The sequence below is a fragment of the Tachyglossus aculeatus genome, chromosome 14, assembly GCF_015852505.1.
Source record: "Tachyglossus aculeatus isolate mTacAcu1 chromosome 14, mTacAcu1.pri, whole genome shotgun sequence".
Classification (NCBI taxonomy): domain Eukaryota; kingdom Metazoa; phylum Chordata; class Mammalia; order Monotremata; family Tachyglossidae; genus Tachyglossus; species Tachyglossus aculeatus.
Window position 1 is genome coordinate 57,086,887 of NC_052079.1, and position 15,702 is coordinate 57,102,588.

The 15,702-nt window shown below is 53.0% G+C and overlaps 1 protein-coding gene across 2 annotated transcripts in view; it reads right to left on the bottom strand.

Annotated features, from left to right (window-relative positions):
- Positions 1-14,716, bottom strand: part of GRAMD4 (GRAM domain containing 4) — a 114,283-nt gene extending 99,567 nt beyond the window's left edge. For both annotated transcript variants that reach the window (XM_038756249.1, XM_038756248.1), the window contains exon 1: positions 14,659-14,716. In XM_038756249.1, coding sequence (XP_038612177.1) covers positions 14,659-14,690 — 32 coding nt within the window. In that variant the 5' untranslated portion in view covers positions 14,691-14,716. The remainder of the gene's footprint in view (positions 1-14,658) is intronic.
- Between the last annotated feature and the right edge of the window lie 986 nt (positions 14,717-15,702).

The following is a 15,702-nucleotide window of genomic DNA, read 5'->3' on the forward strand; positions in this document are numbered from 1 at the left end:
CAAATTTAGATCCTTATGATAATCCCTTGGCCATGTCTCCAGTGCTTTACCACCCTCTGATCTCACTGTCCTCACCGCAGTGAGACAGGGAGAGACAGAGATTATTCTCATTTCACCGAGCCTCGGAGAGGTTAAATGAGAAGCAGGAGCGTGGCCTAATGGAAAGAGTGCAGGCCTGGGAATCAACAGGTTCTGGGTTTTCATTCAAGGCCCTACTGAGAGCTCACCTCCTCCAGGAGGCCTTCCCATACTGAGCCCCTTCCTTCCTCTCCCCCTCGTCCCCCTCTCCATTCCCCCCATCTTACCTCCTTCCCTTCCCCACAGCACCTGTATATATGTACATATGTTTGTACATATTTATTCCTCTATTTATTTATTTATTTTACTTGTACATATCTATTCTATTTATTTTATTTTGTTAGTATGTTTGGTTTTGTTCTCTGTCTCCCCCTTTTAGACTGTGAGCCCACTGTTGGGTGGGGACTGTCTCTATATGTTGCCAACTTGTACTTCCCAAGTGCTTAATACAGTGCTCTGCACACAGTAAGCGCTCAATAAATACGATTGATGATGATGACGATCTCTGCTGTGTGAGCTTGGGCCGGCCTCTTCACGTCTCTGGGCCTCAGCTCTCTCATCTGCCAAATGGGGATTCAAGACCTGTTCTCTCTCCTACTTAGACCGTGAACCCCATGCAGGCCCTGGTTATCCTGTACCTACTCCAGCGCTTGGCAGCCTGGCTCAGTGGAAAGAGCCCAGGCTTTGGAGTCTGAGGTCACGGGTTCAAATCCTGGCTCTCCCAATTGTCAGCTGGGTGGCTTTGGGCAAGTTACTTAACTTCTCTGTGCCTCAGTTACCTCATCTGTAAAATGGGGATGAAGACCGTGAGCCCCCCGTGGGACAACCTGATCACCTTGTAACCTCCTCAGCGCTTAGAACAGTGCTTTGCGCATAGTAAGCGCTTAATAAATGCCATCACTATTATTATTATTACAGTGCCTGGTACATAGTAAGTGCTTAACAAATACCTCAGTTATTCTTCTTATTCTAATGATGACGTGACCCGAGGTTACGTGGCACTCCAATGGCCATGTGCCCAAACCGGGGGTCCTGATTTCCATTTTTTCCACCGATCCACACCGTCCTATCCCTGGGGTTTGCGTGACGGTGTAAACAACACCTACCAACTACCCCATTTGGACTTCCTGGCTCTTCTAGACTGTGAGCCCACTGTTGGGTAGGGACCGCCTCTATACGTTGCCAACTTGGACTTCCCAAGCGCTTAGAACGGTGCTCTGCATACAGTAAGCGCTCAATAAATAAGCACTTAATAAATGCCATGATCATTATTATTATTACCAAGTGCTTAAAGGGTCTTATCCAAGTGCAAGGAACCGAGCAGGGCCTTCCTCTTCCTCTCTTCCCAAGGAGTTGGGGTGGATTTGGGGAAATTCAGAGTCTCTGAAGGCAGGAGGAGACAGCTGCGGACGGGGGGCCCCTCCTTCCTCTCCCCCTCTTCCCCCTCTCCATCCCCCCCATCTTACCTCCTTCCCTTCCCCACCGCACCTGTATATATGTATATATGCTTGTACGTATTTATTACTCTATTTATTTATTTTACTTGTACATACTTATTCTATTTATTTTATTCTGTTAATATGTTTGGTTTTGTTCTCTGTCTCCCCCTTCTAGACTGTGAGCCCACTGTTGGGTAGGGACCGTCTCTAGATTTTGCCAACTTGTACATCCCAAGCCCTTAGTACAGTGCTCTGCACACAGTAAGCGCTCAATAAATACGATTGAATGAATGAATAAATATGATTGATTGATTGATTTGACCGGCCCACTGTCAGCTGCTTTCCTTACTTCCTTTCCTCCCTCTCCATGTCGTCCTTCGGCGAGAACCTCACCCTTGGCCAACTGTACTGTCGCTTGGGCGCTGACTAGTTGCCGAGCACTGTACTAAGCGCTTGAGAGGGTGTCCTGAATGTCCAAGCCCCTAGCATAGCTTTCCTCACCCAAAAGCCTGGGGCACAAGAGGCACTTTCGGAGGTGTTCAAAGTGCACGCCAATGTTGGCCTGGGCAAGTGGCTTATCGCTACGGCCCGAAAGGAAAGTAACAGTGTGCGGAGGAGCGCGAAGCCGTGTGGGACGAGTTATCATCATCATCATCATCAATCGTATTTATTGAGCGCTTACTGTGTGCAGAGCACTGGACTAAGCGCTTGGGAAGTCCAAGTTGGCAACATATAGAGACAGTCCCTACCCAACAGTGGGCTCACAGTCTAAAAGGGGGAGACAGAGAACAAAACCAAACATACTAACAAAATAAAATAAATAGAATAGATATGGACAAGTAAAATAAATAAATAAATAAATAAATAAATAAATAAATAGAGTAGCACTAATAGCACACTAATCCCCCCCCCCAAAAAGACCGTTCCTTCACACCTCGCGCTCCAATCTCGGCCCCATCTGCGGGGAAACGAAATTTCTAGTAGTTAGTTGTTCCAAGGTCTCCTATGACCTTGAGCCCAGAGCCGGGCCAGATTAGGCCTGCGGCCCGGAGAGATAACAAGGTAACGTGCCGTTTTTCCACTTTGCAAGCCAGGATCTCCCTAAAACCAACAGGGCCTCCCCATCCCCTCCGCCTTACCTCCTTCCCCTCCCCACAGCACCTGTATATATGTTTGTAGGCATTTATTACTCTATTTCATTTGTACATATTTATTCTATTTATTTTAGTTTGTTCATGTTTTGTTTTCAATCAATCAATCAATCGTATTTATTGAGCGCTTACTGTGTGCAGAGCACTGTACTAAGCGCTTGGGAAGTACAAGTTGGCAACATATAGAGACAGTCCCTACCCAATCATATATACACCTGTATATATGTGTGTACATATTTATTACTCTATTGATCTATTTATTTTACTTGTACATATCTATTCTATTTATTTTATTTTGTTATATATATCTATACACACACACCTGTATATATGTTTGTACATATTACTCTATTTATTTTATTTTGTTAATATGCTTGGTTTTGTTCTCTGTCTCCCCCTTCTAGGCTGTGAGCCCGCTGTTGGGTAGGGACCGTCTCTATATGGTGCCAACTTGGACTTCCCAAGCGCTTAGTACAGTGCTCAGCACACAGTAAGCGCTCAATAAATACGATTGAGTGGATGAATGAATCCTCTGGTTCCTTCAGGTTTTTGTAGGGTACCTGTGAAGCGCTTACTATGTGCCAGGCACTGCGCTAAGCGCTGGGGTAGACGCAAGCTCATCGGGCTTACAGTCTTAATCCCCATTTTTCTATATGACACAACTGAGGCCCGGAGAAGTACAGTGCTTTGCACACAGTAAGTGCTTGTACTTATATATGTATATATATACACACCTGTATATATGTTTGTACATATTTATTACTCTATTGATTTATTTATTTTACTTGTACATATCTATTCTATTTATTTTATTTTGTTAATATGTTTGGTTTTGTTCTCTATCTCCCCCTTCTAGACTGTGAGCCCACTGTTGGGTAGGGACCGTCTCTATATGTTGCCAACTTGGACTTCCCAAGTGCTTAGTACAGTGCTCTGCACACAGTAAGCGCTCAATAAATACAATTGAATGAATGAATGAATGAATCCTCTGGCTCTTTCAGGTTTTTGTAGGGTACTTGTGAAGCGCTTACTATGTGGCAGGCACTGCGCTAAACGCTGGGGTAGATGCAAGCTCATCAGGTTAGACACATCGGGTTTCCAGTCTTAATCTTAATGGGAAGCAGCGTGGCTCAGTGGAAAGAGCCCGGGCTTTGGAGTCGGAGTTCATGGGTTCAAATCCCGGCTCCGCCAATTGTCAGCTGTGTGACTTTGGGCGAGTCACTTCACTTCTCTGGGCCTCAGTTCCCTCCTCTGTAAAATGGGGATTAAGACCATGAGCCCCCCGTGGGACAACCCGATCACCTTGTAACCTCCCCAGTACTTAGAACAGTACTTTGCACATAGTAAGTGCTTAATAAATGCCATTATTATTATTATTATTATTAATCCTCACTTTTCTATATGATGCAACTGAGGCCTGGAGAAGTACAGTGCTCTGCACACAGTAAGTGCTTGTATTTACCGATAAATCAATCAATCAGTCAATCGTGTTTATTGAGCGCTTACTGTGTGCAGAGCACTGTACTAAGCGCTTGGGAAGTACAAGTTGGCATACGACTGAATGAAAGTTCAGTAACTGGCCCAAGGTCACAGAGCAGACAAAGGGCAGAGCCGGGTTTAATAATAATAATAATGATGGCATTTATTAAGCGCTTACTATGTGCAAAGCCCTGTTCTAAGCGCTGGGGATTACAAGGTGATCAGGTTGTCCCACGAGGGGCTCACACTCTTCATCCCCATTTTACAGATGAGGGAACTGAGGGCCAGAGAAGTTAAGTGACTTGCCCAAAGTCACACAGCTGACAACTGGCGGAGCCGGGATTTGAACCCATGACCTCTGACTCCAAAGCCCGGGCTCTTTCCACTGAGCCACGCTGCTTCTTGTGGGCAAGGAACATCCCTCTCAACTCTGTTCTGCTATACTCTCCCAAGTGTTCAGTTCAATGCTCCATCACTGACCGATTCTTGGCTTGTGTTCTACATTTGCCTCCCAAGTGCTTAGCCCAAGGCTCCGCGTTCAGTAAGCGCTCAATAAATCCTACTGACTGAAGGACGGATCGCTTGAGTTTAGTGGAAGGAGCCCGGGCCTGGAGTCGGAAGACCCGAGATCTAATCCTGATTCGGCCACTGCTGGTGACCTGGGGCAAGTTACTTCACCTCTCTGGGCCTCAGGGACCTCATCTGTAAAATGGGGATTAAGACCGCGGGGCCCAGGTTCAGCCTCGGACCGGAGACGGGACTCCGGACTCATATATGTTGCCAACTTGTACTTCCCAAGCGCTTAGTACAGTGCTCTGCACACAGTAAGCGCTCAATAAATACGATCGATTGATTGATTGATGAGAACTGGCCCGCGGTCTCGTGGGGAGACCTGATTTCTAGGTCGGCCACCTCCTAGCCGCTTCATCACTGAACCTTGCAGAGTTTTTTATCTTGTGGGCCAACACTCCTTCGCTCCCTTTCTAACCTGCGGGAAACTTTAATTGCCAAGTCGAAAAGCGGTAATAACGTGGGGTTATAATGGAAGGGTCTGACACCGTCTTAACAATAGTACCGAGGAGGCGACTGTCATTAGCCGGGAATTTCCGGCTAGGAGAAACTCTCTCCCGATGCTCGTTCCATCGGCCGGCTCACACCCGACGTGGGATAATGATGATAATAATAATAATAATAATAATAATGGCATTTGTTAAGCGCTTACTATGTGCAGAGCACTGTTCTAAGCGCTGGGGGGATACAAGGTGATCGAGTTGTCCCACGTGGGGCTCACAGTTTTAATCCCCATTTTACAGATGAGGGAACTGAGGTTCAGAGAAGTTAAATGACTTGCCCAAGGTCACACAGCAGACATGTGGCAGAGTCGGGATTCGAACCCATGACCTCTGACTCCAAAGCCCGTGCTCTTTCCACTGAGAGGGTCCCGTTATTAGAATAATAATAATAATGATGATGGCATTTGTTAAGCGCTTATTAGGTGCCAGGCACTGTATTAAGCACTGGGGTGGGGGGCGATATAAGAAGCAGCATGGCTTAGCGCGAAGAGCCCGGGCTTGTGAGTCACAGGTCGTGGGTTCTAATCCCGGCTCCGCCACTTGTCTGCTGTGGGACCTTGGGCAAGTCACTTCACTTCTCTGTGCCTCAGTTACCTCATCTGCAAAATGGGGATTAAGTGTGAGCCCCATATGGAACAACCTGATTATCTTGTATCTACCCCAGTGCTAGGCACATAGTAAGTGCTTAACAAATACTATTATTATTATTATTGTTATTACAAGCAAATTCAGTTGGACAGTCCCTGTCCCACGTGGGGCTCACAGTCTCAATCCCCATTTTCCAGATGAGGTATCTGAGGCCCAGAGAAGTGAAGTGACTCGCCCAAGGTCACTCGGCAGACAAGTGGCGGAGCTGGGATTAGAACCCAGGACCTTCTGACTCCCATGGCCTAGTGCAAAAAAGCAGGGGCCTGGGTTCTCATTCCGGCTCCGCCACTCGTCTTCTGTGTGACCTCGGGCGAGTCACTTTGCTTCTCTGCGCCTCCGTCCCCTCACCAGGAAAATGGGGATTAAATCCTTCTCTCTCCTACTTAGACTGTGAGCCCCCATGGGGGCTGGGAACTATATTAAGCAAACTGATTAACCTGTATTTTCCCCAGAACTTGAAACAGTGCTTAGCACACAGTACACGATTAAAAAGTACCATTATCACCGTCCCACGATGGGAAAACGTCCATTTTCCCAGTTCTGCCTTGTGTCCTCTCGACTGTAAGCTCGTTGTGGGCAGGGAATGTGTCTGTTTATTTTTATGCTGGACTCTCCCAAGTGCTTACTACAGTACCCTGCACACGGTCCCTTGTGCAAGAAATACGATCGGCTGACTGAGTCGGGTGAGAGGATTATTTCACGGTCTGATGTAACCAGTGGGTGCACAGTGCTCTGCACACAGTAAGCGTTCAATAAATACGATTGATCGATTGATTGATTGTTCAGACCTCAACATGGATGTCCTGGTTGGGCAAAGTGCCCCGCTGTTCTCACAGGGCTAAGGCCCAGGCCTAGGAGTTCGAATCCCAGCTCCTCCGCTCATCTGCTGGGTGACCTTGGACAAGTCACTTCACTTCTCTGGGCCTCACCTCATCTGGAAAATGGGGCTTAATAAGGCTGTGAGCCTTATGTGGGACGGGGGCTGTGTCCAACCTGATTAGCTTGTATCCCAGCGCTTAGAACAACGCTTGACACATAGTAACTCCTTAACAAACGCACTTATGTACATATCTGTAATTTATTTATTTGCACTGATGTTGTTTCCCCCAACCTCAGACTGTAAATCTGTTGCGGGCCGGGAATGTGCCTTTTTATTGTTAATAAAAATAATAATAATAACGGTATTTGTTGAGTGCTTACTATGTGTCAAATCATTCATTCATTCATTCAATCATATTTATTGAGCCTCCAGGAGGCCTTCCCAGACTGAGCCCCTTCTTTCCTCTCCCCCTCGTCCCCCTCTCCATCCCCCCGTCTTACCTCCTTCCCTTCCCCACAGCACCTGTATATATGTATATATGGTTGTACATATTTATTACTCTATTTATTTATTTATTTATTTATTTTACTTGTACATTTCTATCCTACTTATTTTATTTTGTTGGTATGTTTGGTTCAGTTCTCTGTCTCCCCCTTTTAGACTGTGAGCCCACTGTTGGGTAGGGACTGTCTCTATGTGATGCCAATTTGTACTTCCCAAGCGCTTAGTACAGTGCTCTGCACATAGTAAGCGCTCAATAAATACGATTGATTGATTGATTGATTGATTGAGCGCTTACTGTGTGCAGAGCACTGTGCTAAGCGCTTGGGAAGTACAAGTACTGTTCTAAGCACCGGGGTTTTTTAAAAACTAATCAGGTTGGTCAAAGTCCATGTTCCACACAGGCCTCACGGTCTTAATCACCATTTTCCAGATGAGGTCACTGAGGCCCAGGAAAATTAAGTGACTTACCCAAGGTCACACAGCGGACGAGTGCCAGAGCCGGTCTTAGAACCCAGGTCCTTCTGACTCCCGAGCCAGTGCTCTATCCACTAGGCCTTATTGCTGTACTGTACTCTCGCACACTTAGCACAGTGCTCTGCACACAGTAAGCACTCAGTAAATACAACTGAATGAACAAAACACCATCATTATCATCATCATCAATCGTATTTATTGAGCGCTTACTATGTGCAGAGCACCGTACTAAGCGCTTGGGAAGTACAAATTGGCAACCTATAGAGACAGTCCCTACCCAACAGTGGGCTCACAGTCTAAAAGGGGGAGACAGAGAACAAAACCAAACATACTAACAAAATAAAATAAATAGAATAGATATGCATGTATGTATGTATGTATTATGAAATGGTTTGGAGATTGCCGTCTGTCCACTAGCCAGGCTTCCTACTTACTCCCCGGTGACAGCCACAGAGACAATTTTGGGGAGTTATCTGTTTCGGTTTCCCCCTCTAGACTGTAAGCTCGCTGTGGCCAGGGAACGTGTCTATCGACTCGGTTACATCGTACTCTTCCGCGCGCTCAGTACAGTGTTTCTGCCCAGAGGAAGGCTTTGATAAATACCATTGACGGACGGGTTCCATTCAAGTGCTCCGCACACAGTAAGCGCTCAATAAAAACGACTGAATGAACGAATGAATGAATCACCGGGTTGTCTCTAGAACAAGAGCAGACGCAGAAATACGGTCAGGTTCCCCGAGGGGAGAACTCTCCTAGCTTTCACAGAGACCTCGGCTTCTCCGCGCTTAGCACGCGATCTGCGCTTGAAGCCCGAACTCCAAAGGAAGGATCCAATTCCCCATCAGGAAGGCCGCCCTCCGGGGTGAGACCGGCTGTGTTTGGGAGGTGGGGAGGGGAAACAGAGTCAGCAGACTCGAGCCCAGACGAACTCCTCCAGCCCCCCGATCCAGCTCCGCGGCCCGTTCTCAAAAATCCCGAGGCTGCGGAAATTTCCGTGGCTTCTGCGAAATGCCGAATGGCTCCCGCCCTCATTTACCACAAACCCTCCTCTTCATCCTTCTCGCACACCGCGAGGCCAAGATAACGAGGGTGTCTACCTCCTCAAATACAAAAACCAAATGAGGCCAAACCTTTGAAGCAGAGTGAAATCCACCACCTGCCTTCCGCCCTGCCCGCCGCTTGACTTTCCACTGGGGCCTGGACAAGGACTTTCCCGACTGTCCTGACATCTGATTTTTATTTTTCTTTTTTAATATGGTATTCGTTAAACGCTTACCGCGTGTCAAGCACGGCTCTAAAGCGCAGAGGTAGATAAACGTTTCTCAGGTTGGACTCAGTCCCCGTCCCACGTGGGGCTCGCGGTCCAAAGTTGCAAGGGAGGGGGGGACGGAGGCCCAGGGAAGCCAAGTGACTTTCCCGAGGTCACACAGCAGGCCGGAATTAGCACCCAGACCCCGGCTCTCGCCCCTAGACCACGCTGCTTCTGATTTATCCAGGATTCTCTGTCTGGGAATGATTCGATTCCAAACCGAGGAACCTCCACACAGGGGCCTGCGGTCAACACGCTCCCTTTCCCCTCCCGGCCCTCCCAAGATGGAACTACGAGCACGGGCTTTGGAGTCAGGGGTCATGGGTTCAAATCCCGCCTCCACCAATTGCCAGCTGTGGGACCTTGGGCAAGTCACTTAACTTCTCTGTGCCTGAGTTACCTCATCTGTAAAATGGGGATTGACTGTGAGCCCCTGTGGGGCAACCTGATCACCTTGTATCCCCCCAGCGCTTAGAACAGTGCTATGCACATAGTAAGCGCTTAATAAATGCCATTATTATTATTATTATTATTATAGAGGGACCTTGTTGGTTTTTGAAAACAAAATGATCTTCGCTGCTTCTGAGCCTGAGGCCTCTCGCTCTTAATGCCTGGTTAGGAGGAAGTGACTCAGAGAGGAGTGTGGGGCAACATTCACTCCTCGCACGAGGGAGGTTTGGGGTGGGAGGAGTCTAGTCATCCCTGGCCCCCAAAAACCACCACTCTCTGGATCCGACCCGCCCCGACACCCATGGGCAGGCCGCAGCGGAGGAAGGGGTTGAACTGGAGCTGAGGTTTCGGGTATCGCGGAGCGGGGCAGGATGTGGGGGAGATGGGGAGACGGAAAAGTCTCTGCGAGAAACCCTTCCTTCCCAACTCCACCCGGCCCTGGACGCCACGCGGGAGATGTCCGGAGTGTAATCACCTCAACCGACTCCGATGGTTTTCCCCATCAACAAACCCACAGAAAGGACCGCCTTCCCGTGGGACACGCGGAACACCACCGGAGGCGGTCGATCGGCGGCACGGATCGAGCGCGTTCCCGGTGCGCAACGCTGCGCTGAGCGCTTGGGAGGAGGCGACACAAGGGAGTGCGTAGATGCGATCCCAGCCGATAAGGAGCCAGACTAGCCTGATCCCTAGAGGGCCGAGGCTCCCTCTGAAAAGCCGGAAATCTCAGGGGGCTGCTCTCCTTTCTCCCGCCTCCGTGAAACAGATCAATCCGTCAATGGTATTTACTGAGCGCTTACTGCACGCGGAGCGCCGGACTGATCCCTTGGGAGAGTCCAACACGACAACATAACAGACAACATCCCCCGCCCGTAACGAACAAACACATGGAATCACAAGGAAATCAACACTAGGCCGCTTTTCTACCCAGGGGAAACTCGGGGTGTGAACTTTGATTGTTCCTTCTCACGGCAACGAGCTGGGATTTTTCCAAGATCGTCTCTACAGAATGATTACGGGTCGGGGGCTGGGAAATACGCCAGGCACCTATCGGGGGGCTGAAAATGTCTCCTCTACTCATCTGCCTTCCCACGAGATGCTCCGCCAGCCAGGGCTTTGTGTCTCCGTCAGACACTCGGGGCGTGATTAAAAAAAAAAAGAAACCGGCAAAGAGTCCGGCAAGGTAGCCGCCGTCTGGCTCCCAAAGCCCTTCCCCCTGGGTCGGAGGTGAGAGGGGCCTGTGGAGCTGAGGCGGCCCCCCCTGAGACCCTCAGGATGCTCACGGCTTGACCCTCGCCTCTCGGGAAAAGGGAGAGCGGGAGGGAGGGCGGGAAGCGGGGAAGGAAGGGAGGGAAAGGCGTGACGGGCCTCGTTACCCCTGATGTTTGTTGACGTCCTCCGTGCGAAGGTCCGGCGGACATCGGGTCGCGGGAGGAGGGGGCGTCCATCGGCTGCCCTCCGTTCCGGACCCTCCTCTAGCCGCTCTCTAGCTGGCAAGCGGCCGGCCGAGGGAACCAGAAAACCCCTCCTTCCCTCCTGGCTCTCTCCACAGATGCCGACGACGGCTTTGGCTTTCTTCCCGAGGTGCCGATTCGGGCCCCGGGCCCACCGCTCCCGGTCTCCCAGCGACGACGGCAAGACAACGGTGGGTTGAGGGGAGGGGGCGGGGGGCGGGGAGAGGCTTTGGCAACTTTTGCAAGCGGCGATTTTGTGCGGCGGAGTCCGGGGGGAGCGAGAGACGGGGCCCTGGCGGGCGCAAAAACAACACAACGGCTTGGTCCGGGTACCCAATCACTCCCCGCCCCCCAGAGCCTCCATTTAGGCCCTGGGTACCGTCTCCTTTCCCTCGCACCCCCTCTCCATCCTCCTCCCTGTCGGGAAAGAAGAAGGCAGCACGGTGTGGGTGGAGCAGAGGATGAAAGGAGGCGGGAAAAGGGGTCGCTGCTTCCGGATCTATCAGGAATAGCAAGTCCCCTCTCCCTCCAACGCGCAAGCACACTACACCCACCCGCTGCTTCACACACCTCTTCCCCCTGCAGTGGGGAAGCCCCCACCTCCACCTCACAACCCAAAGCAAGTTGGCCCGGGTTTGCAACAGGGGAAAGCGGGAGGGAGATGCCCGTCTGCCCCCCGGAACCGGGCTGGGATCACCCCCGTTTGGGTCTGGGGGCGCGAATGGATGATCTGTCCCCATTTCTACGTGTCCTTCCCGGGTTCCATCTAAGCACGTCTTCTGCACGCTGTCCAGCCCCTGTGTGCACGTGTGACCATGTGTGTGGCCCTGACTGCATCTGGTCCCACCTGTAGGTCTATGCCCACGTGTGTGTGTGTGTGCCTGCCTGAGTTTGTGCTCATCCCTCTATCCATCGGTTCGTCCCCACCTCCACATGGATCCGTGGGTCTTTGACCGCATCTTTATCTGTGACTGCCTCTGGTGGATATGAGCCTCATCTTCCCCGTAATAATATAATGATGGCATTTATTAAGCGCTTACTATGTGCAAAGCACTGTTCTAAGGGATGGGGAGGTTACAAGGAGATCAGGTTGTCCCACGGGGTGCTCACAGTCTTAATCCCCATTTTACAGATGAGGGAAGTGAGGCCCGGAGAAGTGAAGTGACTTGCCCGAAGTCACACAGCCGACAAGTGGCGTGGGTCAGCGGGTCTATCTCGGCCTAAGGGGGGCCGGGTCAGGGGGTCTGTGCCTGCTCCAGGTGGGCCTGGGTGAGCGTGGGTGGGTGGGTCTGCGTGAGCCTGGGTCAGAGGGCCTGTGTGAGCGTGGGTCAGTGGGTCTGTGTGAACCTGGGCCAAACCTGGGTCAGTGGGTCTGTGTGAGTGTGGGCCGGTGGGTCTGTGTGGACCTGGGCCGAACCTGGGTCAGTGGGTCTGTGTGAGTGTGGGTCAGTGGGCCTGGGGGTCCCTACCCAAGGTGGGTCTGTGTAAGCCTGGGTCGGGGGTTTGTGTGAACGTGGGTCAGTGGGTCCGTGTGAACCGGGGCCAACCCTGGGTCAGTGGGTCTGTGTGAGTGTGGGTCAGCGGGCCTGGGGGTCCCTACCCAAGGTGGGTCTGTGTAAGCCTGGGTCAGGGGGTTTGTGTGAACGTGGGCCAGTGGGTCTGTGTGGACCTGGGCCAAACCTGGGTCAGTGGGTCTGTGTAAACCTGGGCCAACCCTGGGTCAGTGGGTCTGTGTGAGTGTGGGTCAGTGGGCCTGGGGGTCCCTACCCAAGGTGGGTCTGTGTGAGCCTGGGTCAGGGGGTTTGTGTGAACGTGGGTCAGTGGGTCTGTGTGAACCTGGGCCAACTCTGGGTCAGTGGGTCTGTGTGAACCGGGGCCAACCCTGGGTCAGTGGGTCTTGTGTGAGTGTGGGTCAGTGGGCCTGGGGGTCCCTACCCAAGGTGGGTCTGTGTGAGCCTGGTTCAGGGGGTTTGTGTGAACGTGGGTCAGTGGGTCTGTGTGAACCTGGGCCAACCCTGGGTCAGTGGGTCTGTGTGAGTGTGGGTCAGCGGGCCTGGGGGTCCCTACCCAAGGTGGGTCTGTGTAAGCCTGGGTCGGTGGGTCTGTGTGAACCTGGGCCAACCCTGGGTCAGTGAGAAGCAGCGTGGCTCAGTGGGAAAGAGCCCGGGCTTTGGAGTCAGAGGTCATGGGTTCAAATCCCGGCTCCGCCACTTGTCAGCTGTGTGACTTTGGGCAAGTCACTTCACTTCTCTGGGCCTCAGTTCCCTCATCTGTAAAATGGGGATGAAGACTGTGAGCCCCACGTGGGACAACCTCATCACTTTGCATCCCCCCAGCGCTTAGAACAGTGCTTTGCACATAGTAAGCGCTTAATAAATGCCATCATCATCATCATCATCAGTGGGTCTGTGTGAGTGTGGGTCAGTGGGCCTGGGGGTCCCTACCCGAGGTGGGTCTGTGTAAGCCTGGGTCAGAGGGCCTGTGTGAGCGTGGGTCAGTGGGTCTGTGTGAACCTGGGCCAAACCTGGGTCAGTGGGTCTGTGTGAACCTGGGCCAACCCTGGGTCAGTGGGTCTGTGTGAGTGTGGGTCAGGGGGCCTGGGGGTCCCTACCCAAGGTGGGTCTGTGCGAGCCTGGTTCAGGGGGTTTGTGTGAACGTGGGTCGAACCTGGGCCAACCCTGGGTCAGTGGGTCTGTGTGAACCGGGGCCAACCCTGGGTCACTGGGTCTGTGTGAGTGTGGGTCAGTGGGCCTGGGGGTCCCTACCCAAGGTGGGTCTCTTTAAGCCTGGGTCAGGGGGTTTGTGTGAACGTGGGTCAGTGGGTCTGTGTGAACCTGGGCCAACCCTGGGTCAGTGGGTCTTGTGTGAGTGTGGGTCAGTGGGCCTGGGTGCCCCTACCCAAGGTGGGTCTGTGTCAGCCTGGGTTAGTGGGTCTGGGTGAGGGAGCCTGGGTCAGGGGGCCCGGCCCTGGGTGTGTGTGTGTGTGTGTGTGTGTGTGTGTGTGTGTGTGTGTCGGGGTGAGGGGGTGTCTGTCTGTTGGGGGGGCCCTGTGTGAGGGAGCCTGGGTCAGGGGGCCCGGCCCTGGGGGGGTGTGTGTGAGTCTCGGGGTGAGGGGGTGTCTGTCTGTCTGGGGGGCCCTGTGTGTGTGTGTGTGTGTGTGTGTGTGTGTGTGTGTGTGTGTGTCTCGGGGTGAGGGGGTGTCTGTCTGTCTGGGGGGCCCTGTGGGGGTGTGTGTGTGTGTGTGTGTGTGTGTGTGTGTGTGTGTGTGTGTCTCGGGGTGAGGGGGTGTCTGTCTGTCTGGGGGGCCCTGTGTGTGTGTGTGTGTGTGTGTGTGTGTGTGTGTGTGTGTGTCTCGGGGTGAGGGGGTGTCTGTCTGTCTGGGGGACCCTGTGTGTATGTGTGTGTGTGTGTGTGTGTGTGTCTCGGGGTGAGGGGGTGTCTGTCTGTCTGGGGGGCCCTGTGTGTGTGTGTGTGTGTGTGTGTGTGTGTGTGTCTCGGGGTGAGGGGGTGCCTGTCTGTCTGGGGGGCCGTGTGTGTGTGTGTGTGTGTGTGTGTGTGTGTGTGTGTGTGTCTCGGGGTGAGGGGGTCTCTGTCTGTCTGTCTGTCTGTCCGTCTGTCGGGGGTGGGGGGGGGCCTCACCGGCACAGACACCGACACCGCGTTGGGCGGGACAAGGGGGCACCGGCAGGGGACAGGGGGCAAAGGGCCGAGGGGGCAAAGGGCAGGGGGGCAAAGGGCCGAGGGGGGGGGAGGGGGGAGGGAGCGGGTCCGGTCCTTACCCGGAGCGGAAATCGGGGCCGACAACTTTCATTCACGGGCAGGGACGGGCCGGGACGGGCCGGGGTCCGGGGGAGCCGGGGCCGGCGGGGGGGACACAAGCACCGCCGCTCCCCCGGCTCGGGCCCCTCGGCTCCTCGGCCCTTCGGCTCCTCGGCCGCTCGGCCCTTCGGCTCCTCGGCTCCTCGGCTCCTCGGCTCCTCGGCCCCTCGGCCCCTCGGCTCCGGTCCGGGCGGTCCCTGGCGAGGCCCGCGGGCTGGCGGGCGGGCGGGCTGGCAGGCGTGCTGGCGCGGCGCCGTCTGCAGGGGGCGCGGTCCCGGCCCGCGCAGCCCCCGCCCAGGGACACGCCCCCACCCGGCACCGCGCAGGCGCATCCCCCGCCCCGGGCCACGCCCACAAGCCCAACCGCGCAGGCGCCGCTCCACCTCCCTCCCGCCCCCGACCGCGCAGGCGCCGCCCCTTCAATCAATCAATCTGTCCACTCATTCACTCATTCATTCATTCAATCAATCAATCAATCGTATTTATTGAGCGCTTACTGTGTGCAGAGCACTGTACTAAGCGCTTGGGAAGTCCAAGTTGGCAACATATAGAGGCGGTCCCTACCCAACAGTGGGCTCATTCACTCAATCGTATTTATTGAGCGCTTACTCTTTTTGATAGCATTTATTAAGCGCTTACTATAATAATAATAATAATAATAATAATGGCATTTATTAAGCGCTTACTATGTGCAAAGCACTGTTCTAAGCACTGGGGGGATACAAGGTCATGAGGTTGTCCCACGGGGGGCTCACAGTCTTCATCCCCATTTGACAGATGAGGGAACTGAGGCCCAGAGAAGTGAAGTGACTTGCCCAAAGTCACACAGCTGACAAGTGGCGGAGCCGGGATTTGAACCCATGACCTCTGACTCCAAAGCCCGGGCTTTTTTCCACGGAGCCACACTGCTTCTCCTATGTCCAGAGCACTGTTCTAAGCGCTGGAGAAGTTACAAGGCGATCAGGTTGTCCCACGGGGGGCTCACAGTCTTCATCCCCATTTTA